The 27,653-nt window shown below is 36.1% G+C and overlaps 4 protein-coding genes across 6 annotated transcripts; 2 read left to right on the top strand and 2 right to left on the bottom strand.

The window, feature by feature from the left end:
* The first annotated feature begins 213 nt into the window (after window positions 1-213).
* Window positions 214-2,307, top strand: LOC145724248 (uncharacterized). Its single transcript, XM_081972414.1, has 3 exons — window positions 214-1,474; window positions 1,603-1,819; window positions 1,872-2,307. Exons 1-3 carry the CDS (start codon window positions 442-444, stop codon window positions 2,137-2,139), a joined length of 1,518 nt encoding a protein of 505 aa, XP_081828540.1. The 5' UTR covers window positions 214-441; the 3' UTR covers window positions 2,140-2,307.
* Window positions 2,308-4,215: 1,908 nt separating this feature from the next.
* Window positions 4,216-7,602, bottom strand: LOC145724247 (ATP-dependent RNA helicase DDX24). Its single transcript, XM_081972413.1, has 8 exons — window positions 7,279-7,602; window positions 6,963-7,215; window positions 6,601-6,909; window positions 6,391-6,544; window positions 5,278-5,790; window positions 4,993-5,222; window positions 4,712-4,883; window positions 4,216-4,624 (listed from the first exon to the last, which is right to left on the bottom strand). Exons 1-8 carry the CDS (start codon window positions 7,411-7,413, stop codon window positions 4,270-4,272), a joined length of 2,121 nt encoding a protein of 706 aa, XP_081828539.1. The 5' UTR covers window positions 7,414-7,602; the 3' UTR covers window positions 4,216-4,269.
* Window positions 7,603-9,530: 1,928 nt separating this feature from the next.
* On the top strand, window positions 9,531-25,807 carry LOC145724365 (uncharacterized). Its single transcript, XM_081972604.1, is given in 11 exon segments — window positions 9,531-9,918; window positions 11,417-11,662; window positions 12,656-12,848; window positions 14,133-14,441; window positions 14,499-14,790; window positions 15,925-16,173; window positions 16,228-16,347; window positions 16,583-16,791; window positions 16,794-17,323; window positions 19,922-20,441; window positions 24,182-25,807. Coding segments are annotated over 11 exon segments (2,853 nt in total). The 5' UTR covers window positions 9,531-9,745; the 3' UTR covers window positions 24,194-25,807.
* Window positions 24,616-26,807, bottom strand: LOC145724389 (proteasomal ubiquitin receptor ADRM1 homolog). Of its 3 annotated transcripts, none has more exons than XM_081972658.1 (7): window positions 26,696-26,807; window positions 26,030-26,125; window positions 25,842-25,972; window positions 25,580-25,785; window positions 25,389-25,527; window positions 25,169-25,337; window positions 24,616-25,115 (listed from the first exon to the last, which is right to left on the bottom strand). In XM_081972658.1, exons 1-7 carry the CDS (start codon window positions 26,799-26,801, stop codon window positions 24,724-24,726), a joined length of 1,239 nt encoding a protein of 412 aa, XP_081828784.1. In that variant the 5' UTR covers window positions 26,802-26,807; the 3' UTR covers window positions 24,616-24,723. The 3 variants fall into 3 exon arrangements, with proteins under 3 accessions (XP_081828784.1, XP_081828785.1, XP_081828786.1); XM_081972659.1 differs by having other exon boundaries at window positions 24,616-25,109; XM_081972660.1 differs by having other exon boundaries at window positions 24,616-25,085.
* Between the last annotated feature and the right edge of the window lie 846 nt (window positions 26,808-27,653).

The following is a 27,653-nucleotide window of genomic DNA, read 5'->3' as shown; positions in this document are numbered from 1 at the left end:
CGGCCTCAGTCTAATTATGATTTCTGCTATGTAAATTATACGGTCAACCGGCCAATCACATTTGACCACTATAACCAACTTAATTCACAATCACTCCTCCTAGTTTTTAAATAAATTACCAATTACAAATACAGTACAATACATAGTCTATATCGATCTGCTACAACGTCCCTAAAATCATAAGTTCATTGACAAGTTGACAACTGACAAGAGACAGTCAAGGTTATGTTAAAAGTCTTTTTGTTTTGTTTATTACTGAAACCAAAATCTAGATAATCTTGTTTTTTGCAAAAATAAAAAACGCTAAATTACGCAACACTTGTAACAACACACTAGTGCAAACATCAAACATTTTCCCTAACAGTGATTTTTATCTCTAACAAAACAGCTTGGCTCAGTTTGTTGCTATAGTCTTTGTCCTCTGGACAAATTCAGAGAGCCATGGCCAAATCAGTGAAATCCGTTACCGACGTTTTACTGAAAAAGAACATTTTACATTGTGCAGCATGCAAAAACCTCCTACTGTCTCCGCCAGTGATGCTGGTAGAGAATACAGGCAATTTGTGTTTCACTTGTTATAATGAGAATTTTGTGGGAAGCAACTGTCTACAGAATACAGCTCTTGAGGAATTGGTTGTTACACTGAGTTATCCCTGCCGTTACAGAGACAAAGGTTGTGAGCACTGGAGCTCCAGTCTGGATTTACTAGATCATGAAGAAAACTGCAGGTATTGTTCTAAGAAATGCCCCATGTGGTTGATTGCAGACTGTAGTTGGGAAGGGTTTCCAACTGAGTTTGTTGGCCATTTTTTGAACTGTCATGGGGAGCATGTCATTAATTTTGAAAACGGTTTGTTTTACTTGGATATCACATTCAATGAAGGGGAACTCATTAAACTGCTAGTAATGAAGAACATAATCCTCTTGCTAAAAATGCAGCTGAACCATGAAAAAAACAAACTGTTATATGTAGTCTGCAATGTTAAAGATGAGGACAGCAATTATGACTACTCAGTTAAGCACAAAGGCAACAGTGATAGCTACATTAAAACCCGCTCAAAAGTGGTTGATTCCAATTATGTGTACAAGATTCTAGATGAGTGTGATGCAGTAAGTGTCGACCTACTCTCTCTACATCAAACTGTAAAAGTGACCAACCGCATTACCAATATTTTTAAAATTAAAACCTATGACACTCCAGTACAGTATATTGGAGAAAGAATGTTACAATTCTTTGAGTGTCCAGTGTGTAAAGGTTTTATGAAACCACCAATTTTCCAATGCCAATCAGGTCATAGCATTTGCAATACTTGCAAGCCAAGACTGGAGAAGTGTCCCACTTGTCGTGCAGCCTTTGGGATGACCAGAAACTATTCTTTGGAGGGTTTGACAGCTGGTGTGTCTTACCCTTGTGCTTACCATGATTTGGGATGTATGATGTCATTGTCTCCTAGTGATATCACCAGACATGAAGGTATAGTTTTCAGTATGTATGTAACTTCAAAAATTGTAGTAGTTAGTTAGCAAAAGTGTGTTTATTGAGTATAAACAAATAATTAAAGTAACTACATTGCTAAACATAACAATTGAACATTTTTGCAGCTGTTTGCCCCTACAAGCCATATACTTGCCCTCTCCCCCAGTGCTCCATGTCAGGCAGTCATGACATCATAGTAAGTCATCTGGAAACCCATCATTCAGACTACGTAGTTACATCAGAGGCTCAAGGATACACAGATTCATTTAGATTAGAGCAGCACTCCATGTACAACCATGTTTTTGACCGGAAAATTCTTCTGGCTTATGACCATATTTTTAGGTGGGTTCACACCAACTTTCTTTCAATCATTACAGTTTTTTTCGTTACTTAGACTGAGTTGCAAGAGGATGAGCGATTATTGCATGTGGGCAGCTGAAGCAATTGGCGTGCAACGCGACTTGAAAAATTTCGTCTATGAAGTGAGCATCATCGACATTCGCCGGCCGGAAAAACGCCTGATCCGCACTGATTACTGCCTAAACGAAATGTCGGATGAGGATTTATTCAAAAAATGCATAATGTTTCCCAACAGCATCTTGTCGTCCTATTCTAGCAATGGTATGGTGTCCTATCACTTTAAAATTAAGAAAGGAATTTAAGTAACTTTCTTTGAAATGGATTCACTTTTGGTGACAATTAGTTACAAAAAGGCATACCTAACGGTTCTTTTTGTTTTATTATCGCCTCTACAGGTCATGTCAATGTTTATTGGATGTGTTATTAATTAATGTTCTGTAATTTTTCTCAATACATTTAATCTGTTGTAATATTGTCTGTATTTTTTTCTACTTACCTATATCGGAGTCAAATTTATTGCCAGCAGTATCAAAAATGCTAACGCCAAGGCAAAATTCAAATGGTTGATGTCAAGAAGTCGCTGGGCCTTAAAAACACTAGTTGCGGTTCTGACAGGCCACTGTGGTCTAAACAGATATTTGCATCTACTAGGAATTGGTTATAGCCCCGTTTGTTCACAATGTGGAACGGCGGAGGAGATATCATATCACCTATTAGGAGTCTGCCATCGCTGGTCGTCTATTAGGAGGCGCTTTCTTGGGGCCTCCACACTCACCTGCAGGGAACTGTCTTCCTTGGAGTGGAGACGGATTCTTGGCTTCGTCAGGGAGGCGTTCATTGAGGCTGGGTGGCGTAGATCAGATGTGGTAAGGTGGAGGATGAGGGTTTGAGGGGAAACGGCGAAAAGGGTCTTAAGGCCTAGTCGCCGGACCTTTTAGGGGTCCCCCCCGCATTATTACTACTACTACTAACCAGTTTCGGACATAAAAATGGCTATTTTACTTCAGGAACTCAAATCGCAAACCAGTGAGCCGGCTGCCTTTCTATAATGAGAGACAGTCAGACCCATGTTATAATAAACGTAAATTGAAGAATTTGGAGTTTTTAAAGGGAGATAACAAACTCAATATGGAGAAAATACAATATTTTATTTCTAAACAGTTTCTGCTTGCATTTTCTTTAATGTCTCTTCTTTCAATGAGCACATACACATGAACTTAATTTTTTCCAAACCCTTATTTAGGTTTACTTTGCAATCCCTTAGGAAATAATTATTTCCGCTTCAAGGGAGTAAAAGTGATATTTTTATCACTCAAATGAGGAAGAAAAATCTTATTTTCTTAATCATCATCTTCATCCCCAGCCCCAATAAATGGTTTAGGGATTATAAGAGTGGCAAATAATAAAATACACAACCTTCTCCACTCACCTAATAGGGTTCTCTTTAATTTATAATTACTTTTTTCAGTTAATAATATATATATAGGCCGGTTTAGAACGTCTTTCGACGTTGTCCGACACCTAATTTCCAGCCTCTTCGGTCTTCACAATCTTCAGGTGTTAGATTTCTCTCACTCATGCATTTATGCATGGTTTTCTGCCACTCCTGTTTTGGCCTTCCTCGTTTTCTTCTGCCTGTTGGTTGCCAATGAAGTACTCTTTTAGGCCATCGGGTATTTGACATTCTTTCCACGTGTCCGTACCACGTAAGTTGCTTGTTTTCGATATCCTGTGTTATTGCGTCTTCTATTTCCATCCGTTGTTTTATGATGTCGTTTCTTATTCTTTCTCTTCGTGAAATGCGCATCGATCTCCTAATTGCATCCATTTCAACTGCCTCAACTCTTTTCTTGTGTCTATCTGAAATTCTCCAGGTTTCTGATCCATATAGGAGGGTGCTTTTTACCATTGCCTCATAGATATTAAATTTCCGCTTCTTGGTTATTTCTTTGCTCCATAGGATTCCATTCAGAGCTCCGATTACTTTTTTGGCTTTGACTATTCGCTTTCCGATTTCTTTTACATCTGTTCCTGTGTTGTCGAATGTCGAATATAATTATATAATCGAATATAATTATAATTATTATCTCATTTTAAACCAGGCGCTTATCTCATATCATTTTAGGTCCACAATCAATGGTTTCCAGTTAAAACACCAGACATTTTAAAATTTTAAGAATTTTACACAAAAATCTATATTGGTCGCTGTCTTGTAGTAGTGGTTTGAGAACCGCTAATAATTTAAACTGAAACTAATGCCACCCTTTGAGAAAAGAATCAAAAATGTTAAAAATTTAGTTATAGTCAGCATTTTAACAAATAAAACATAATAAAATGTTTTTAATCAATTTACATTAGGAACAAACAAATACCAACAGTACCAGTTACAAAACATCTATATATTAAAATGACCAAATCAAGATTTTACAATCCTACTTTCTTCTCGTACGCTTTGACTTGTTCTTACCCTGATTACTGTTTTTCCTTTTTAGATTCTTATTTAACTTGATGAATACATTATTCGTCTTTTCTTCTCTGTCCTTGGCGGGTTTTGGTTTAAACAAGGGAATATTACGTTTCTTGCTTTGTTTAGCATTGGCTGCAAGAGCGCTCTTCATAACATCTATGGCTGTGTCATCAATTGGAGTAATGTTATGCAGTAAAGGAAACCGCCCCGAAAATCCTTCAGACAATATTGGAACATTAAACATGGCATTCAGTTGCTTCCTCTTTAGATTGGCTAATTTTGTTAGTCTTTGTGTTTCTTTGTTGTCATATTTTTTAATACTGAATAATTGTTAAGAAAAATACTGATCATTTGGCTGATAGTTTAAGGTTTGAAAATTAATTAACCGAATTGGTAAAAAAGGATACGTTTCGTCTACAATTATCTCCATTTCTTTAGCAGCTTTTTGTAGCCAGCTTTCTTCTGAAGTCGCTTTACGTATTTGTAGCTCCAGTTTATCTAATTCTCTTGCTAGATTTACTCTCTCTTTACATCCTTTTAAGTACTTGGGACACACAGGAAAGAGAGGCAAATCTTCCTCTAAAATATATAAAGTGTCAACCAAAATTATCCTGAAACGTCCTTTATAAAAACCAATATTATGGCCAAAAACCAAGTTAGTTTCACATTTTTAAAACACAACACTTACTTTTTCCCAAAGTTTTACATAGTTTGATATAATTATTAAACTCATTAGGCTCCATTATCAATAAGGTAAGTCCTAAAGTTGAAGCCCTGGCTGTCCTTCCAGACCTATGAACATAGCTTTCACTTGTTCTGGGGGTTTGATAGTGAATAACGTGATCGATTTTCGGAATATCCAGACCTCTGGCAGCAACATCAGTCGCTATTAAAATGGCATTTTGATCATCCCTAAACCTACAACCCTCTTACTAAAGTAATTTGGCTAGAAAAAAATGAAAATGGTTCCAACCTATCCAAGTTTTGCAAACGTTGCCGTTGTTGCATACTAGAGTGCAAACACATAGCATTTAGTGCTAGTAATTTCAACAGACTGGTTAAGCGTTTCACGCAACCTATCGAGTTACAAAACACCAAAGTCCTCCCTGGATGTTTGTTCAAGAAACAGTAAATATAGTAATCTTTCTCGTCAATTGAACAAGTGATCCGACATTCCGTCAAAGTTCCTGATGTGCCTTTGCCTTCGGACAAGTCCACAATTTTGGGGTTAGTTACTCCCAAAGTTTCAACGATCTTTTCGAGCTTTTGCTCCGGAGACATGTCTTTTAGCTTACGGCCTTTGATTTTGCTCTTGTTGACTAAATGACGCGGTATATCGTGAATCAAGGTTAAAGTAGCCGAAAACACAAAAGTTTGACGTTGTTTTTTGTCGTTTTCGTTCATGTTGATTCTATCAAGAAGGTTGTGCAACTCTTGAAAATGTCCCTTTTCAAGCATGCGATCGGTTTCGTCTACGGCCAGAAACCTTAAGAGAGATAATAGTTTTGTATTATTAATCTTAAAAAAAATTAAATTAAGTTTCTAAATTGTTATTAAAGTTATATAAACAAAAAAAAGAATGTTTCTAATTTGTTGGCCCAATAAGTATATTTGAAATTAACAACATCTGATTAGTTAGAAGACTAACACAAAATACTTTACTAATAAGAGATTTTTTAATTAATCTGCCACACAAATAAAATGATCAGAAAAAAGATTGACAGAAAATAATGTATAGTTTATTTATCTTATTACTAGGATTAGTGAATTGATAAATTACCATATCAATGTGAAAACAATTATAGTTACCGTTTGTATGTAAAATATAGACCAGATTCTTATTTTTATGGTCAGTTATCACCCAAAAAACTGGTTGTATTTGAAGATTTCAGACTAAAAGTCTAGGAAGGTAAAAGATAGTCCTAACAATGACGTTTTAAAAAATGGGGCTGCAGTCATACTTTTAACAGCTGGGCTGCTAGAGGGCGTCAAAGTCAAGGATTACATACCAAAAAAGTCATTTTGACTACTTTATAATCACTGAATTCTTGACTAAATAATGTTTACATTAAAATGGATTACTTACTTGATATTATCAATTTGAGAAAGATGTTGATTCCCTTGCTGTACTAATTCCCACAATCGCCCTGGTGTCCCCACCACAATTTCAGGTCCCTTACCTAACACTCTTTCCTGTTTCACAGCAGCCATGCCCCCAACAACAACAGCAATGTTAATACCTTAAATAACAAAAAAAATTTGCACGATCATCCTGAAAACCCTCCCTGCATAGTACCTGTGTATTTAGCCACATTAGTCAAGTGATTTTTCACTTGTATGGCAAGCTCCCTGGTTGGAGTTAGTATTAGAGCATATAAAGGCTTTTTAACTTGTTTTTTTCTTTCTATAGAACTCTCTACACCTTGAAGGTAATCATCATTTGGTTCTTCATCAAAACTATCCTCATCTTCTGATTCACTGGCAGTGCTAACAGATGTCTGGTTGGTGTTTTGCTTCAGCCACATAATACCAGATAAAATTGGGAGACCAAAAGCTAAAGTTTTTCCACTGCCAGTTTCAGCAGCTCCAAGAATATCTCTCTTTCCTGAAATTGGTATTTAAGCACCAAATTTATAACAACTTAAAAAGCTTAGGTACCTAAAATAGCTGCGGGTAAAGTACAAGCTTGTATAGAAGTAGGTTGATAAAATCCCTGCTCTTCCAATGCTTTTAAAATTGGTTCTGGAAGATTGAATTGCTCCCATGCCTGCATGTTTTCAGTTTTAACATGCATTTCTTCTAAAATAGCTGACTTGTCAGTACTTCCATTTAATGATGGTTGTAATAGTGGTTCGTCACTACTACATGGTTTTGTGCTTTCCTTATGTATTAAAGCCTTTGCTCTTTTCTTCTACAATGAATTGATGCATATAAGGTTTTTAAGTGTATTTAGTTGCACATGTATAGTTCAAACCTTTTTATTTGTTACTACAATACCATCATCATACTCTGTACATTCCTCTATACCGATCAGGCCTTCAGAAAGGGCATTCTCAAATAAACTGCCCCCAAGTTGAACTGATTTCCATTTCTTAGCAATAAGAGCCATAATAAAAAACCATACAGTTGCCGAAATCACTAGAAACTAGAACTCCACACCCTTAAAAACTTTACAATTTTCTACATAAAATGAAAGTATAACATAGGGAGAAGTCCTTAAGAATTAAAATGATTCTTCCAAAAGTTCAAACCATGCAAATAAAATAAGGTAAACAGAAAAGTAAGGTTAGATTAGTTTAGAAGAAATAAATGAGGTTAAGTTGACATACCTTGTGTGTGTGTGTGTGTGTTGTGGTTACGATGGCCACTCGTCAGTGAGACGTTCAGCCAGATTAAATAACGCGATTACGCGATTCACGATTACGAAAGATCCGCGGAAGAGGCACTTGCGTGCGTCTGAGAAACTCTCATCTCTCCCGCTTGCATAAATAGGACTAAAAATCGCCTTAAAGGCACGATCCGAGTGAAAAATATAGTCATTCCTCGTGGAAACTATAACCGTCACTGTCACATCCACGTGGTCTTGACCTAGGTTTTCACCCTTTCCGCCTCCTGGAAGTGCACCGCACAAGACAATTCCCCGTAGACCTTTAGGAATCCACGTTTCCACTTAGAGGCCCCACATTTCCACTCGACCGGCTGCGGAATTCGGTCGTCAACTCCAAATTTCTCTGAACACCGTTTCAAGAAACGTGGTTTCTTAGCGACAAAAATGGCGCCCACGAAACAGACGTGCGATACGTTTCAAGTTGAAAATCGAAGTCCTTGACATACCTTCTTTTTAATTAATAAAATCTGCTGGGCCTGCTTGCATCGTGACGTCATCTGTATGCCGTTTCTACCTTGTTTGATTTTTTTGAGGGTTAAACCAAGTTAAACTCTAGGGGGCCTATTCTTGAAAGCAGGAAACGGAACACTCTTCTTCACTGTGACACGTTCTGTCACATCCTATAGGTCTTTCTCTTGATAACTCTCTTCCCTCGTTTCAAGAACACGCAACCAGGGCTTTTCAAATATGACCTTATGAACACCATTTTAAATTGCAACTACATATCCCCTTAATAAGTTGATCCTAAATTAGTCTCTCTTTTATTTCATAAAAGCTGTTTCTTTTTTTAATTTAGCGATTTTTTTGTGGTTAAAATTGTTTCACGGGTTTGCCATTTATTATGATGGCGCCAATATGTGTGTGTGTTGTGGTTACGATGGCCACTCGTCAGTGAGACGTTCAGCCAGATTAAATAACGCGATTACGCGATTCACGATTACAAAAGATCCGCGGAAGAGGCACTTGCGTGCGTCTGAGAAACTCTCATCTCTCCCGCTTGCATAAATAGGACTAAAAATCGCCTTAGAGGCACGATCCGAGTGAAAAATATAGTCATTCCTCGTGGAAACTATAACCGTCACTGTCACATCCACGTGGTCTTGACCTAGGTTTTCACCCTTTCCGCCTCCTGGAAGTGCACCGCACAAGACAATTCCCCGTAGACCTTTAGGAATCCACGTTTCCACTTAGAGGCCCCACATTTCCACTCGACCGGCTGCGGAATTCGGTCGTCAACTCCAAATTTCTCTGAACACCGTTTCAAGAAACGTGGTTTCTTAGCGACAAAAATGGCGCCCACGAAACAGACGTGCGATACGTTTCAAGTTGAAAATCGAAGTCCATGGCGCCAATATCGTAAATTCTTCGAGCAAAAAGAGTCAGGAGGTAGCAAATACCCCGTTTGTGCATTAAGCGACCGAGACGGAAGTCGCCATCATTGTCCCCCACAATCAGTTACTGCGCAATTGAATGAAACTTCCGAAGTTAGTCGTAAAACGGTTTTAAGTTAGTTAGCTAAAAACCGCAAAGATTTGTTGTTTTTGTTTGTTTTGTTTTTCGGTCCGTTAAAGATTAATTTTTGCAAATTTAAATTAGTTGAATTATTATTGAAGAGTGGATTTGTGAATAGTGGGTAACAGGAGATTGATTATCGTCACTGATTTTCTGACAGTTTACGGCCGCCATACTGTCCCCCATTTTTGTCCCCCTCTTTGATTGCTATTGCTCCTTTCTGTTATATTTTTTTATTCATTGCGTAAACTGTATAATTACTGTCATCTTGACAGTAATGGCGTGACGATCGCGAATCGCGCGCATCAGCCGGCTGTCAAACTCAGCAGGAAATGCAAAATAGCAAATAGCGGTGGGGGGAAGATAAGGAGAAACAGCAGGCAGCCTGCCGTCTCGTCGGCCATTGGGAACCAGCTGATTCCAATCTGACAATAAAATAAAATGTTCCGGTCTTTGGTCGAAATTTTAGCCGGAAAAGTGTGCGAAACGCGGCCAACCCGCTACCGAAACCATTGAAGTGGTCCAGAAGGGGCCGGCCGCGATGGAGGAGGCACGATGGTCGACCGATTACCAACAATCTGCGAGAACGGGCTCCAACGGCTGCTGCAAACCGGAACCCACGGACGCCGAAAACGGCCTGTCTCTGATCAAGGAAGAACCTGATGCTACCCATACAGTGCCCCCCGGCCAGCATGCTCTGGATAATGTAATTAGGTATGTGCTTGTAATTGACAGTTATATTTATAGCCTTTAATATGTTAACTGATTAATATCTCTTTTCATGTAAACAGTTATCTCACTTATGTGCTCCCTAATGTGGATCCAGTGTCACTCTATTATTCTACTAACAATCATCTTAGTTTCAGTAATACTATTTTCACAAACTTTATGTCATTGAGCCTCTGTTGCTTTCCTTTAACTAACTAGCATTCTAATAACATTACAACCTGTTGTGAGTTAAAAACACTCAAACTCGAATACAATCTTAATATTACTCACTTCATTCTGCCACCTATAATTACAAGATTTTATTTTTTTTTGGAAAACTAGATGCATTTTTAGTATAAAAGTATTTTGCCACTTCAAAAATATCATCTGAGTGAACTAATCTTATCTTTGATAAATTTATATTTTGCTCCTAGATTTATCTTGACCTTACACCTTACATGTTTAAAGCTATTTTTATCTCTCAATAATGTGCAATAATTTGTGCATTTTATATGTGTATCAGGCCAGCAGGAGTAAATAATTTTAGTAGGTCAAATGTCTTTATAAATATGTCCAGAAGATACCTATTTACTCTGCATTTTAGCTGATCAACTTTAGATCAACTTAGTCTACTAGTCCGAACAACCCCAGTATGCTAATCAAATAAACTCTGAGAATGTTCTTTGTCTTTGAGTGAGTCAAAGTTTTTTGGATTTATTCATTTTCAACTTTTGTATAGCTTATTGTATAACATTTTCTCAGAGGAAGAAATGAAGACTATTTGGTTGCCCATTAATGTTAAATAGTCTATTCTAAGTCAGTAGATCTGTAACTTACAGTAAGTTCAATTAAAAAGATTTATACAAATAGTATTTAACTAGTAAAGGACTGTTCTGTTTATAGTTTGTGATTGGTCAAGAAAAATCAGCATTCAGCTTATTAAAACATATCAAAACAAACAAACTTTTAAATTTATTACAAAAATGTGAAATTATGAAGTTACGTCAAAGTCAAAGTAAATTCTTAAGTAAAATATTTTTATTTTTTTAGAAAAAGCTGATTATAAGTTCCAGGCAATAATAGTTAAATAATTAGTTGTTTGTTGTTTTCCCAATGTGGCATTTCAGAATTTTCAAATCTTTTCGCTGAGAAAGTAAACCACAATAATCACATATATGAAAACAAAATACAGAACATAAATTTCTTAATTTTGTTTTTTTTTTCATTCAGATGATCAGAAAGTTCAATTTCTTGATTTCAATAGTATAATCAGTCTAAAAAAAGAAAACCTGTATAATTTTGCCAAATTAATCTAACTCTGATGTTCAAGTAATTACCCACTTAGAAATGCAATTGAATTAAATAAAAATCAACCATCTTTCATATAATCAGTATACTTATCTCACATATTTTACAGTTTTATCACACCTGAACAATTTACGACCTGTATTTCTAAATAAATATTGTCCAGGAGGAAAAAAATGATTAGCAATTTATGTTCCAGCGAAAAATCGAGACAAACTATTCAGCTGATCCTTGCGCAAATCAAATCGCTGTCCCTAAACGACAAGTACCTTCTGTACCTGAAACTGCCCTCAGAAATCACTGATATCGTCGACCCGTTCAGACAACCTCTGAATCCTCTAGGAAGCCGATCTGAGATTTGCCGCACCATTGTCTGGATCCGTACGCATTTAGAAGAGGACCAAAACATTTCGTTGCCCAAAAAGGAAGTTTACAATGAATATGAGTGAGTAGTGTTATTTATTCGTTTGTATATGGATTTGCTGCTTTAATTCCTACAGATCTCTCCCCAGCGAATTTCGATAATCAGTTTTATGTAAGTTCAAGGTGAGATACTAAAAAAGCGTGTATGTTATCTTATCTGTCAGTTGAACTAATGTAAATACTAAATTCTTGCTCAGTATAAATCAATTAAGGAGGTTTATTTTTGTTGTGAGTTTTGAAGGTTTCCTGAAAATTAGGTTTTTTGCTAGGAATTTTAGATGTTATTACATTTACAGGCAAAAATAATTATAGCATATGAAAAATTTTGGTCAATGCGAAAAAACTACTTTCAAAAGAGTAGAACACTTTTTGAAGATGTTTTAAACGTTTTTTGCCCACATATTCACAAAGTATGTGTTCACTAACAGAAAATTCTGAATTCCGTTCGATTACAGTTGTAATTTTCAAGATTGTCTACCATCTGGGCTTAACTGAATCAAAGTTATTTATGACAGGTTTATTATTATTAAACTTTTTTTTGAATGCAAACTCTATGAACAAAGCTTGCATTTTCTATGTATGCTTGTGGTTTGTAAGGTTTATAAAACCATATGTTTGCCAAATAAATTCTGTTAGAATAGGTAATTGGAATTGTATTGTAAAATTGTTCATACCCTTTGTGTTGCATTTAATTGCTGTGGCAACCGAACTGTTAAGTTTGCTATTTAAATTACAATCAATATTGGTTAGGTAATCATTATACAACAGGGTATCCCCAAAAAGTGTTTATAGCGTTCTCCCTAAGATTAGGTTTTCAATATGGTTTAATAATGGTTATTAAAGTCTTAAAGTGCATAATAACAAGAGGGTTCTGTACTGTTTAACAAAAAATTCTGAGAAACCAAATCAGGGTTTTCCAGGTCTTCTGGTGCTGTTTGCACTAACTTTGAAACTGTGATAAACATTGTTTTCAGACAGCAAAAAAATAATTTGTCATGGTTATTAATACTTTCAGGCAGTATTGTGATACAAACAACATCAAGCCCTTATCTCAGGCGGATTTTGGTAAAGTAATGAAACAGGTGTTTCCCAAAGTCCGCGCAAGACGATTGGGCCAAAGGGGCAATTCGAAATATTGCTATTCGGGATTGCAACGAAGGATCACTTTGGACGCCCCCGAGTTGCCGGATTTAAGTGACAAACCTTTGGTAAGTTAAGCTGGGTTTATACAGCGCACAATGCATAACTTAATGCATAACATTGCACAAGAAATCACAAGTGTTTCTTTTTGGTGTTTATACAGTCGCACAACATATAATTTTTAACCAATGAAAAGAGCTTATGACAACACGTGATAAATGTCATTGCAATGTGAAATGTTATTTTTCTGTCACTTGCCATTTGTCAATCATGTCAAGCACAGATAAGGAGGATAAGGCAAAAAAGATGTGCTTGCTGTTGTAAAGTTGGAAAAGGGGAAAAAAAAATTTTTTAATAACAACAATATATTAGAATTCTCCATATTTAGAAAGCCAAGACAAACCGACCATGCCATCCCTGATGATTCCAACCACCACTCGCAACACAAGATGGCAGGGTTCAGGTGTTATTATTCCATGCTAATTTCCTGCATAGAACAACCTTCTGATAAATAACTGAAAAACAGAACTGGCAATACTACACATTTTTATTTGGAATTGAGAATATACTTACTGCAGAGTGAGGGCAAGACGTTGTTTTGGGCTAATTGGATTTTTTGTCTTGTCTTTCTGCAGGAATGGCCCCACAAGAGCTAATAACTTATGGAACAGTTCTGGAGTCATACGCGTATATTTGAAACACTGCTCTGTATCATGTTTTTCTGCAAACTGGACTATTTTTTCAAAAACACTATGTTCATTGCGTTTTCTATTCATAGGTCGCGTTTTAAACCTCCGTATTCTCCTTTTCTTGACATCTAAGCTTAATGCTGTAGTTGCAGCACCCATCAAGAGTAAAAGCTCCAATTGTTGCGAAGGTTCCATCTGCAATTGTTTAATAAATTCTTGATGTAAAGAAACTAATTAGCTCTAGATAATTTTTACCACTAAAATCTGTTTTTTCCGTAGACACTTCAACTGTTTTTATTGCACTAAATGACGAAAAAATCACAAATACAAAATAAACAACAAACCACAATTCTTGAACAATCCAAATCTACCATTCATAAACAAAACAATAACACAATACAATGACGGACGGCGGATGTCAAAATATGACATTACAAAATTTTGCGCATGCGTACAGCTGTTTTCGCATAAGAATTGCATAGAAAGTTAAAAATTATGAACTTTCTATGCGGTATTGTGCAAGTGTTGTGCGCTGAGTAGACGACAGTAGGCATTACTGTAAAGCCAACTTTCTATGTTATGCATTGTGCGCTGTATAAACCCAGCTTTAGTAAGTGCCACTCGAAATGTTTCTCATCTGTGTTGGTGGTGATCTACTTTCAGTCCACTGAAGCTCCAATCTCTCAGTCGAATGTGGCCACTGCGTGGCTGGTGATTAAGGATTGGGCGCAGCAGCAATTCGGGGGTGTTCAATTTACTTCCCTCCATTCTCTGGCTCAGTATTTGGTCCGGAATGGCTTCGTCAGTCGTAATTGTGACGGTGTTGCCAAGTTCACTCCTCATTTGGATTGTCAGACAAAGATTGAGGAAGGTCCTGGCAAAAACGTGAGCAAACACCGCGAGATGCAGTTACAGCTTCAGAAAAAGATCCAGCAACGGAGCGAAGGCAAGGAAAGAAAAAGAAAAGCACAGGTAATGAAAAAAATTCATTGCTAGCTTGCTGAACTGATTGGGATTGGCGAATTTTAGTCCTCGAAGGCCGAACCTAAACCGGGGGCCAAAAAGTGTCGGTCTCATAGCGTGCCGGCTTCTGGCATAAGTCTGATGGGACAGGATTGTCTGACGGGGACCAATGGGGGTGAGGGCAGCAGCAGCGCGCCTAGTAGCAGCTGTGGCAGCAACAGCGTCAGTCCCACTCAGGGCAGAACTATCTGTGATAAACCGGAGTTCACTCAGCAAACTCAGGCTCAGTTACCTGATTTTAAAAGTTTCCACAAGAAGGCGTTGGTGATTGACACCGTTACTAGTACCGTCCTTAATGGTAAGCTATTTGAGTCAAATATAATAAGAGATAATTGAGTAACTGTGGCCGTTAACCTTTAACAACCGGTTTGAGTCCACTATAACTGCAAATTACAGTGAATTGAGGGGACATTGTTACATTTATGTTTTTGGTCTTAAAAACTTTAATTTAAGGTCCTTTGGTATAAATATGCCCTTTGCTGTCTATTGGAATCCTCCTGGAGCAAAATAAAAAATTGCCAAAAATTTTTAAATGATTGTAACTTTTTTATTTGAACTCTTATAGATTTTGCAAATCCGCCATTAGAAAGAGAATAAAAAATACTACAAAATGAGCCAAAACTGGCCTCTCTAGCTCTTCGTGTTACCGAGATATTAAATTTCAAAAAGTAGTAAAAAAAGACACCAAATACCCCCCCATTCTCTCAATTTTTTGGAAAAATGAAAAATTTTAAAGTGCTTTCTTTGTACTTATTTCACCTAACTTAAGGTCTTTTGGTATAAATATGCCCTTTGCTGTCTATTGGAACCCTCCTGGAGCAAAATAAAAAATTGCCAAAATAGCACTTTTTGCAAAAATCGCATTTTTTCAATTTTTGAGTGATTGTAACTTTTTTATTTGAACTCTTATAGATTTCGCAAATCCGCCATTAGAAAGAGGATAAAAAATACTACAAAATAAGCCAAAACTGGCCTCTCTAGCTCTTTGTGTTACCGAGATATTAAATTTCAAAAAGTAGTAAAAAAAGACACCAAATACCCCCCATTCTTTAAATTTTTTGGAAAAATGAAAAATTTTAAAGTGCTTTCTTTGTACTTATTTCACCTAATTTAAGGTCCTTTGGTATAAATATACCCTTTGCTGTCTATTGGAATCCTCCTGGAGCAAAATAAAAAATTGCCAAAATTGCACTTTTTGCAAAAATCGCATTTTTTTCAATTTTTGAGTGATTGTAACTTTTTTATTTGAACTCTTATAGATTTTGCAAATCCGCCATTAGAAAGAGGATACAAAATACTACAAAATGAGCCAAAACTGGCCTCTCTAGCTCTTCGTGTTACCGAGAGATTTATAGAGCAAAATATCTACGAAATGAAAAATTCTGAAAAACGGCTAATTCAGATAATAATCAAAACCTAAAATATTCTTCAGGAGTGCCAGATTCGCCGACCGTTGGAAACGCTAAACTGGTGGTAGCGCCACTTCAGTCAACCACCACATCCCCAAAGGACGTGCCGGCGCTACCAAAACCGCCACCTCAACGCAAAGCCAAGTACAAAATGATCCAGCCCAGACTGCAACCATGTGATATTGCAACGTACAACGCATCGCAGCACGCGCTCGCCCCAACCCGATCTCAGCTAGTGCAGCAGGACGAGCAAGGATGTAATAATGTTAATGGTGAGTGTTGCCTCACAATTTATATTTCGTGTTTTGTTCAACTGTGTTGCGTAGTAGATAATAAGAGCGTAAGTAACCTTAACGACTGCGAAGACGACGACGATTTTCCATTGACCAGGGAACGGCTCGATAGTGTTAGTAATGTGGAAAAGGATGCCATGGATGAGTATTTAGGTATGTATTCTCTTCATGTTTGTAAGGTTTGGTAAGTTTTACGTACGGCAATAAAGTAAAAATTTTCAATAAATTGATATCATTTTTGGTTTGGAAAAAATTCATTAACATTATGAAAACGACTAATGACTGGTTTTATAACTTTGTTTCATTGCGATAACTTAAAAGCAATGGAAATTATAGAATTTTTTCTACATTTGACACACAATAATTGAGATTTTACTGACATTTTAAGGAAATAACAACAGCCAACATGAAGAAGAACTATCCAAATACTTCACTCCAGAGGCAGAGCCTAGCGTCCCGAATCCGGAGGAGACCTCAAAAATCTCCACACTACGACAACTATTAGAGCAAAACGGAATTTCAGAAAAACGTCCTCTACCCCTCGAACCGGTAACTCCCCTGCCTGATCCCCCATCTTTTCCAATCCCTCCATTTTACCTCAATCATTTCCCATACATTCATTTAACACGCTTGGAAGTAGCGCTAGACGGCGAGTGAGCTTTGAAACGCCCGTCACCGATGACTCAGTGCCGCCCAGCCCTAATACGCGCAGTAAAAATTTTAATTTCACGCCAATTTCGCCGAGCTCACCGAATGGAACGCAGTCAAAATGCTCGAGCACTAGCGCCAGTCCTTTTGTCAGTCCCAGGAATACGCCAGTGCCTAGATTGAAAAATAACACTCATCAGAACGCCGGCATTATGCTGGAGGGTCGGACCAAACTTGGCGTCAAAGTTAAGAAAGAATTAGATTTGTCGTTGGAAATTCCTCCAGTGGCGGACGTGAAAAGTTACCTGCATATGTCGGCGCCGGTGAGTCCAATGTTGGCCGGCGACACCAATAAAAGTATGTTGCAGAAGTTGCTGAACGCTGGTAGTAAAGTGCTCTACACACCAGAGTACGCTACTGGTCAGCCAGTAGTTCAAGTCGCTAACAACGAGCCGCAACAGTTTTTCCCTCCCGATATACGGTAAGTTTGGTATTTTTAATGAAATATAGGTTTAATGTCGATCATTTCAAAATCCTCTTTTGAAGATAGCGAAATTAAGTTTATTTACAACCATATATGTAATGCTGTCATTACTAACGTCATTGAAGGTTAGGAAGTATCATATTGCGCACCTCTACTTCCCGCCCTCTAAAATTGTGTGATTGTTAATATTTTTGAAAAAAAAAATGATGAATGAATCAAATTTTTTTAATGTCAGATAAAGTCGGATTGATATTCAGTTCGCAAATAATAAATTGAGAAATCCTGGATTACAACTCGAATTGTATGCATTCTAACGGTTATAATGCCTATAATACATTATGCCTGCTTTATACCTCTCAATTAACAATTAAACTAAACTAAAATTAATTTATCAAAGCTGAAAGTGAACTTACAAGCGAGCCCATTTATACTTTCAATTTACACTAAACTAAAATTAATTTTAAATTAAAGTTAAACCAACTTTATTAACGTTCGGCTTAATTCGTTTAAATTCGTTGACTTTCGGAACTATCACTGTCATACTTGTCATCACTCATGATGTAAATTGCTATCTTCTGTCAGTCTGTGAAGCATCATAATCCTAAAAAATGTTGGTTCCTGGTGTGTATATTTTTTTGATTCATTAAATTCTTGCAAAAATTTAAAAAATATAGCTTTTTATAGCTTTTGTCATATAAGTATGGATATTGCGATACGTAGTCTATTAGACTTGAATCGTCTATTTCCATAATTGGATTTTTTACCAAAAAAGTGGTTTAAGAACAAATATTTTAAATTATTTTAATAAAAATTTTCTTTATCCACAAAACACGCGTAATGACGATGACAATAGAAACGTCAACGTCAAACATCAACGTCGAACGTCCAGTAAGTCAAAACAGTAATTTATTTTTCTAATTATTAATTTGTAGTATAAACCTAAACAAGATTTCTTAGTTTAAATATTAATTTTAGTGGAAATTTAAATTTAATTTAATTCTTAAATGGGAGGTATAAAGCAGGCATTACAATACTAAAATTAACATGATCTAAACTAAAACAAACTACTTATTGAAATTAATGGTTACATTTGAATTATTATAAGTGTTTATAGAAATATTTAGGCCAGTACCAGCACTGGCGTCTCCAACAGTTGTCTCTTTGGTCGACAAATTAATTTGCTGCTGAATGACTGAGGTTTGTGAACTACTTGCAACAGCTTCAGAAGACATGGCACGTTGAGACAGCATAACGGCAGTTTTGGTTTTATTCTCCATTGAGCTATCCACATAACCTTCTGCCACAGTACCAGATTTCCATCCTCCCAGCCTTTTTAATTGGAGTACATTTGTTCCACTGTTGGCAAGTAACGTAGCGGCGGTTCTTCTTAGAGCGTGGCCTGTAAAGCCTTTCGAGTTCTCTAAATTCAAAAAAGTAGCAATTTTTTGGGAATAATTAGCTATGGTATTGTGCCCAATTGGTTGATTTCTTGCTATTTCTCCTCTAAGCTGAACAAAAAGTCTATCGATTTCTATGTTTTCTCTCAAATTTATGTAGTCTCGAACGATCTTCACCCATATTGGATCAGTAATGAGAAATGATCTACTTGTATGTGTTTTGGAATCTGGAATCTCAACCGAAATTTTTTCTTCAAAAAAAGTAACATCCAACATTTTCATTTTCACTAATTCGTCCGTCCGACAAGCTCCAGATACACCTATTATTAATGCGACCTAAAACAATAAGAAGAATATAATACCATAATAACTGTGCACTTGTATAAGCTCAAACACTATTTTTTTAAAATACCTATTTAAAGATCACAAATATCTTACCTTTATCGGTAGAAGATTATTTGGAGCTTTGTTTAAAAAATCCTTTATATTTTTCCTAGAAAATACGTTCGATTTTTTGGGCCTGAAGCCTGAAATTTTGACGTTTTAGAAAGGCCAGCAGTTTCCCATGTTTTGAAATATCAGTTTTTTCTTCAATTTGTAGCATCGTTCGTATCATACTGTACATTGCCCACAAAGTGGACGGCTTCTTTTGTCTGGATTGTTCTTCAAAGTACACTTTCGGAACTAGTATTCTTCACCTTTTTTTCTTCGCACCACTTCCTATATAATTCAATAGCTTTTAGGTAGCGATGCTTACTTTTCTCTGGCACCAAGCCGTGTGCTAATGCGTCAGCAGCCTGTCGTATTTCTGGCGGGGTACACGTCAATTCTTCACCGGAGGACATTTTTCTCAATTTATTAATCCGGAAATGAATATCGATCTAACTTTTTCTGACATTTATTTATATTGGTGAGTTGTTTACCACATAGGTAACAATATACCTGATTGATTATTCTGAGAAAAACGCCTGCTTGGTAGTTTTTTGTTAAATGTAATATTCTAGATATGTTCAGAATGAAACAATGATTTGTAAATTTTGATGGTTGTAAATAAAATAGTATACAAACCTGGGTAGGAAGTTTCATTCCTGTCTCGAGATCCTAGCTAACTCTCTCGACAGTAATGAAACTCTTCCCACCTCGGTGTGTAATATACTATTTTCTTCTTTTATTGACTAAACGTTTTACTTAATTCCAGTTCACAATCAGTTCCTTTAAACCAAATGCAAACAGCAAAGTTTACGTCCCTGGTCACTAATATCCATGACGAGCTGCAACGTAAAAATTCCGTCGAATACGTAAACAACGACGAGACCGTCGTTCTGAATTCTTTGGATCCACCTTGCGACAACAACAACGTCGACCCGTACAAAGTAGATTTGTCTCGTAACAACCAATTTCTGATGGAGGAGTATGGCCTTACCCTGGTCAATGCTTGTCAGGATGCAGACTACACGCAGTACGCGCAAAAAGTGCGCGGTACCGGTCGTTCTCAAAGCATCGACTTTGACGTGGGTAAGCGCAAATCTGTCCCCAACACGCCGTTGCCGTTTGCGCAAACTTTGACAGACAAATCGGCACCGTACCAAGGTGGCAGCAGTTCACGATCGTACCCGTCTACGCCTCGAAACTCGGTGGATACCTTCGTCTACCAGGCGAATACCGATTTGATTATCAACGAGAACACTGGCGGGTTCGTAACTGGTTTCGAAGAGTCCGTAAGTCAGATTGATAGTAACGATTTTATTATTGAAAACGGAGACGCTTTAATGGACGACAGTGGCATTTTGATGACTCAAGAATTTAATGGTAGATTGTAACTCGTCGGTCACGCTTCTGCTGTGGTCGTATTTTCTCTCTTAATACCGGTTATTGAGTTTGAAACTACTTGAGTTCAAATAAGAATCTTTTAATTTGCTGGGTCGGGAAAAATGCTGTGGTAGAAGAAAGATTTACTCCAGTTATACAAGATGTAAATAAATGGATGCTTAAAAATTTAGGGATGGGAAACATTAGAGGGTGATATGTTCTATAATTTCCTTGGGAGTTACTCATTTCGTTTTGCTTGTTGGGAATAGGTTAATGCTATTTTCAACTTAGTTGAAAATATTGCGAAATTCTATTTTCCCAACAAACCTTTTTTGAGAGAGGAAATCCCCAACGAGCAAAACGAAATTAGAGGGCGTATTTAAATTATATTTTTTTTATTTTAGCAACCCTTGTTGTCTAGACACAAAACACTAGCTTATTATTTCAAAAATTTTAAAACTTGAGCAAGTTTCATTAAAATTTATTTATTTTTTCAAAGAACTTGGAACATCAAGAGCAGTGTAACCGTCACCGTTTCCTAATGACAAATCGTCATATTTCGGTGTAACGAATGTCACAGTAAGTACCTTTTTGTTTATGATTAATACCTTTATACACACAGTTTCTTATACACACATTTTTTAAGAAAACATAACTTGGTGTATTATATTACACACAGTCAGGGAAGATTATACAAATATATGATTAGTTTCAAGTAGTCCAGCAGCTATGTTTGATAATTTTAGCCAAACCCAGCTGCTGAACTATAAAATTATTGCTTTTTTTATTTAATTATACATGTTTTTCATTTTTTTTTTTTCATAAATGTGGATACTTTGATTTTGCTGTAATTGTTATTGGAAAGAAGTTATTTATACACATGACTCATTAATGGTGTCACATAAATTCATTTCCGTTAATTAGGTCGATTTAACATATAACCTTAGAACTGTACTATACAGGGACGAAAAGTCTGCTAGGAGGCTTTAAAAAATTAACTAAAATATGCATTGTACCGTTTGTTAATTACCTTTACTAAATTTCGTCAATTATCCAAAACGATTTAAACATTTTTGCAAATTTAATAGAACTGTAATTTTAATTTTTTTTTTATATAAGAAGTCGAAATTTAATAAAATATTGTATAAAACACGTGACTTAAACCGGTTTATTCACTCGAAGAACTGGTTTAAGTCCCTTGCTGTATAAATAACTATTATTATAGTAACTGATTTATGTTGACGTTACAAATGTGAAAAGTTTGTAGCCACATAAATCACAACAAATCTCAGTTATCTGTTACTATTAATGTTCTTCCTATTATAATAATACATCTTAAAAGTTTCCTGTTTTTTGCGATTTAGCTCTAATTGACATCAATCCTAAAAAAAAGAGAAAATACGACCACAACTTTATACAAACGAAGTAAAGCAACAAATATCTCCAGATTTTTACAATGGTTGTCTGTGATAAATTACATTTGGAATATTAGGATTATTTATGATTTGTTGTTGTGTTTTTTAAAATTTTCACGAAAATGGTCTGAGGGCAATCAGTTTTTTTTGCGAAAGCATTTTAATAGCACAGTTTTTTTTGAGTCGATCCAGGCTCATACCCTACGATAACTAACCGTACTCAAAAACTTATACTAATAAATAATTATCGTTGTTAGGTAGGGATTTTAAAATTAACTTGTAAATCTGTTAAAAGGGTGCAGTTAACCCTTATTTAGGTGGATGTTGAGTCCATCCAAATATTTGGAAAAGAATATGGGGTTCCCAAGTTTGTATTGTCGATAATCTAACCGAAAGTCTGAATAATAGTTTGAAGGTAGCTAGGTAGGATGGGTGGGCTTAGCTTTTTCGGTCATTGTTTTAAAAATATGTAATTTTAAGCCTTTGTAAAGGTTTGTTTGTCAAAATTGTTGTTTATTATTATTAATTATACACAAGAATATATTTTTATTTTTTTCAACTTGACATAGTTATTAGGCTTGTAGAAGTTGTCGTAAAAAAAGAGCTTTTCTAGATATGTGATATGTTACTTCTTGTAGAAGTTTGATGATTTTTTTTAGTCGCTTGATTGTCTATAATCTATAAAATTAACTGTGGCGATTTTCTGTTCACAGTTTGTCGACGAACGTTTGAAATTTTGTGCCTAATTTGTGGAGACCCGACGTAATTTTAAGTGCACTTCTGACTAATAGTTTCTACCAATAATAACAACTTTTTTCCCACCTAAAAACAAAATATATCAAGAACGACCAAATCTTAAGTCAGCTCGCATCAGAGCAAACCCATCTCACAGTACTGCGTTTTTTAAAAAAATCGTAGAGTATAAGAATTATTATACAGGTGATTATTTGACTTATGAATAGGGTATTGTGATATTACACCTTAGAGTGTTTTTTTTATATTGTGCCGTCGCCCAGTAACGCATTAGCAGCCAGCCAGAGGTTTGTTTTAAAAAGAACGTTTTACAAGGTGGTTTATAAGTAATGATACATAGAGCCGCAACAGATTGCTAACATCACAATATAGTAGGACCTATTTGAATTGTCTTTTGAAAAATGGTGTGGAAGTCAAACAAAATTAGCAAAACGTCACAGCCATAACAACTTACAACAGTCGGGAAAGAACAGAAAAAATGTGGTAAACAAAAGTTAATATCGACTTTTTCAGCTAGATTGTTAATGTGTTGGGATTATGCTGCAGCTCTATGTGCCATTAATTACGGACTCCCCTGTATAAAAAGAAGTGTTTCTTAATGTAAAAATAGTGTATAACTATGCGCTCAGTGATAGTTAACGTAAGGACGTTAAGGCTCGTAATAAAAGCAAGATGTGATAGTATAAATAGTTGTAAGTAGGCGGGCTGCCAATGTGTCCTGTGGACGTGAGAACGACCATCTTTAAAATGGACTTTTTTTAGTAGAAAAAAGCAGCTGCATCAACTCTTATGTTAGTCTTAGATTTGTAAGTGAAAAAAACTAATCTTCCTCTGTGTTTTTGAGTTTTGAACAGTGCAGTTCCTCAAAAAAAAAAAGAACATATCTGAGCGTTATGTTTTGTACGGTCATTCCTTATTTATGTTTCTCTATCGAATGGGGCAAAACTCATCGTCTAAAAGCGTTTCTTTCTAACTGCCTTTATTAAAGTAGTGTTTACTAATATATCTTACAATTAGTAGCGTTTAATTAATCATGATCTCTATATTTGTTTGCCAAATACAGTGTTAATAGACGGACAGAGGTTTGGCAGAACATATGTAATTACAAGTGATGAAAAATTGTAAATAAAAACAAAATAACGACTGAAAGTCTGATTTATCTGTCGTCGATCAGTTGGTTTAAGCGATCCGCGAACGGTTTTGATAACGAAAGTGACGTCGGTATTTTTGCGAGAGGAGATTTTTTTAAAAAATGAGAGAGCCGTTATTTTCAAAAGTACAAATTTATAATTTTAAAGGTGAATTGAAACTTAAGACTAGTTTGGATGTTTGGTGTACTATTTGTATCTATATGAACAATAAAATATATTCGTATTTGTTTCTTTTTATTGTGGCGCTTTTATTATTGTCCCACAATTTTGCAGGCCTATATGTTGTTAATTTTATTAATATTATAGTTAACCAGAATTTGTTTTTGTTAGGTGATCGGATGAGGCAAGATGAGTCTACGTCTAGTGCAGCATGTTTAAGGTAAGAACTTCCTGAACTCTATATTTTTAAACAGAAAGTTATTGTTGTATATACTATTGTAACTTTACTTCAACTTGCCAGATTACAAATTTCATCCACAAATTAAATTACATTCGAAACGAAATTTTGCCAGCAATATGACAAACTTCTAGGTTAAAATAGGGTAGATATTTTTTTTAAAAAGACGTTAGATCCGGCAACGTCGTCTCTTATAATCAAAATGTTTCTTCTAGTTATTTATTCATTGAAATTAATAATTGTAGTTGTATTTTAAATATTAACAATACATTAGTAGGTAAAGAGGTCCAAAATGGGTGTCTTGGAAATAGTGAGAGAAATATATCCATACTATTTAGTTAGGAGTAGGTTTGAAGAAGAAAGAGCCTTTCTCGAGTATGAATTTTTATTTAGCAAACATTGAGAGATACAATAAAAGAGTGCATACTAAAGTCACAAGATTATCTACTGAAAGCACTTTATAGAAAACACTGTCTTAATCCAACTGCATTTCCTCATCATCATCGTCCTTCTTCTTATCTTTTTTGGTCTCTTTGGCTTTCTCACCTTTAGAAGCATCCGAACCGCTCGCTGTCTTCTCCATAGCCTTGACAAAATCCTGCATATTGCCGGATGCGGCCGCGGCTACTGCGTCTGGATGGACAGCGAGCTGCGACACCACCGGCCCCAATTGTCCTGACTCCAAGGCGCTGGAGAACTGGGACACCGCCTGTTGGAACTGCGGTGATGCTAACGTTGATTTCAACGCTTCTTGGGTATTATTGTCGATCGGTGGCAAGTGTTCTTGCAACTGTTGTAAGGCTTCGGGGTTGTTAATGATACTGGACAGAGCTTCTCCTGTTAAAGCCGACGATAAATCCACTGCAACTTTAATCAGTGGAAAAGCCTGACATAACTGTGGAGCTAGTACTAATAGTTACCTGATTGTTGTTCCGGTTGTTGTTGGGATGAAGCTCCTGACAATGGTGAGAAGCCTTGCAAGAAGTTTTGTAAGTCAGATAGTTGAATTTTTGTATCCGGTTGAGCTGCTGCAGCTCCTCTTGCTGCACCACTCTGTTGGTCTCTCACTGGTGCTCCTGGGGTACTCACCTAAACTCATGTTTAATTTTTCAAGCCTTTTTCATTCAATACTAAACTTACCGGGATTGGAGCCTCTGGTGTAGCTTGAACAGCTGCAGGTGGCGGATTTGGTTGCGGGGTCGAAGGATTTGCTGGCGGAGTGCTAGCAGCAGGACGATGAGTTATAGCAGGAGTGTTGGTTCGCGCACTGCCAACATGTCTAAAATAACCAAGATTAGCTCCATAAGTAGTGGAACCCTGAAAATCCAAACCTCATTGAACCCAACAAACTTGATAAGCCACTTATTTGGTTGGCTCCACCAAATAGTTGCATCAGTTGCGACTGAGACATGCTACTTAAAATAGTTTGCAAATCTTGATCGGGTCGTTCCAAAGAGGACTGCACCGCACTTGACGGGTTATTCAATAACTCATTAATCCGCTTACAGTTGTCATCATCTTTGTCTGTTTTAGGTTCCTTAAAAAAAAAAATTACAAAACCCTCCAAAAAAAGAAATTATTGCACAATCTTACTTGAAGCCAGAAGAAAAATTTTCGATTGGACGATTTGAATCTCAGCAAGTAGGCTCGTCCGGTAGTGCACTGGGACACTTTCACATACTCACAATCATCAGGGAAGATAATTAAATCATCTTCCACCACACCTAATCAGGTTATTTTAGGTTTATGTTCTCTAACTAGTTAAAGAATAAATAAATTACCAGAAGTGCGGTCCTGCCAGCAAAAATGCATCAAAGAGTCTTCACTTTGGTACACATACAGTAAACCCTTACGTTTGTCTGGGTAAACCATACGACCTAAAAATTACAGACTTTCTAGTAAAGTGATCATGTAATCAACTATTAAAGTATCCAATTGTGTTAAGCATAATAATTTTGATGTAAAAACTGAGAATTTTAAAAATTGTACCTAAATCGCGTTTTTTTTTGTGTGCATGTGTGCTTTATATTCTTCTCACTCTATTCTTAGAAGAGGCTCTATTCTTTTCCATTCCATCACTGACAGTGGCCGCGTTTGTTTTGACGCTCAATGGAGCTTGCAGGGCGAATTTGACGTCACGATGACGGAATATGCCAGCTGGCCAAGTTGTTTTGATAAATTACATCATTGTGACCTCAAATTTGCTCTACATGCTCAATGGAGAGTCAAAATAAATGCGTCCAGTGTGTCACTGGATTGACACTGTGTGGTCAATGCCTATTGCCTAGTTGTCTTCCAACTTCCAATATTACTTAAAGCCATGTAATTTTTATTACATTTAAATGTGATCTTTTAATTTAATAAAGATATTTTTTAGTAAAAACCAATCAATGTTAGAATACAAATCTGTATTATAGTTACTTATAAATTGAGAAATAATATCTGACCTTTCAGATTCATTTTTCCAGCCCTGGTTTCAACTAAATGTTTGTTGCCTCCTGTAGATCCAGGGCCTGCAGCTGCACTACCAAAAAGAGCTCCACCAGCTGGCATTTTTACCTAGAATAGTTCTTATTAACTAAAGAATGTGTCAATAAAAAGTATAGTTAAATACTCAATAATAAGTTAAATTAAAAGATAAAAGATTTAAGTGTTGAAGTTTTTGCATGACAATAAACTTATGCAGCCTTTTATTTTTTGAATATTTGTCTCAGCCATCTTTATTGAAGACACCTATTCAATGTGACCCCCTAAAATATCTCATAGTTTATTTATTTACACCTTTCTATTAAAGTACTTACTGAAGAATGAAGAATGATTAGAAACACCAGAGAAAACAAGTTCAAGATTATAAAGAGTTATTTTATGGGAACATGGCAATCAACTGTATAAGCCGTAATACCACTAAATATTAGATACCGTTCATATAAAATTTAGAGTCACTTACCTATTTGGATTTTTGTATATAAGCAAAAAGTAAAATATATGAAAGTAAAAGATTCCTTCAAAATTACACAAAGAACTGATTATAAATAATTATGATTGCTGATTGCAGTAAAAAGGATGACTTGAAAATTTGTTGTTCAGTCATCAAGTTAAGAGGTTAGATTTGTTAAAAATATACAGGACATGGGCAAAAGCCCGAAGGAAGAATTTCAATTGTCAAACGTCAAAGCATACGGCGTTGTCAGATCAAGTACAGTTTGCATGCATTTCTTTAAGAATATTCTTCTCTTGAACTGTAGATTTGACGAGTGTCTTCAAATTTTTAATCTTTTAACTTAGTTTTATTCCTATAACTGTGCACTCAAAAATATTTTCAATTTTTTGCTACAAGATGCCTGAAATAAATGATCTAGGCATTGTAGGCTAGGCTGACTCACAAGGCCGCAATCGTTTTCAAGC

This window comes from Ips typographus, linkage group LG2 (genome assembly GCF_016097725.1).
Source record: "Ips typographus isolate SLU linkage group LG2, UJ_Ityp_2.0, whole genome shotgun sequence".
NCBI lineage: Eukaryota > Metazoa > Arthropoda > Insecta > Coleoptera > Curculionidae > Ips > Ips typographus.
This window is presented reverse-complemented; position numbering and strand designations above follow the sequence as displayed.

Bases quoted from the DNA above. Each gene is read 5' to 3' on its own strand.
- LOC145724389 (XM_081972658.1), bottom strand. From the start codon at position 26,801: ATGCCAGCTGGTGGAGCTCTTTTTGGTAGTGCAGCTGCAGGCCCTGGA. The intron at 25,973-26,029 runs GTAATTTATTTA...TAACCTGATTAG, and splicing joins CTGGCAGGACCGCACTTCTG to GTGTGGTGGAAGATGATTTA. The intron at 25,786-25,841 runs GTAAGATTGTGC...TTTTTTTTTAAG, and splicing joins AATTTTTCTTCTGGCTTCAA to GAACCTAAAACAGACAAAGA.
- LOC145724247 (XM_081972413.1), bottom strand. From the start codon at position 7,413: ATGGCTCTTATTGCTAAGAAATGGAAATCAGTTCAACTTGGGGGCAGT. The intron at 5,223-5,277 runs GTTGGAACCATT...AGAGGGTTGTAG, and splicing joins CGTTTGCAAAACTTGGATAG to GTTTAGGGATGATCAAAATG. The intron at 4,625-4,711 runs GTATCCTTTTTT...ACAATTATTCAG, and splicing joins GAGATAATTGTAGACGAAAC to TATTAAAAAATATGACAACA.
- LOC145724248 (XM_081972414.1), top strand. From the start codon at position 442: ATGGCCAAATCAGTGAAATCCGTTACCGACGTTTTACTGAAAAAGAAC. The intron at 1,475-1,602 runs GTATAGTTTTCA...ACATTTTTGCAG, and splicing joins TGATATCACCAGACATGAAG to CTGTTTGCCCCTACAAGCCA. The intron at 1,820-1,871 runs GTGGGTTCACAC...TTCGTTACTTAG, and splicing joins GCTTATGACCATATTTTTAG to ACTGAGTTGCAAGAGGATGA.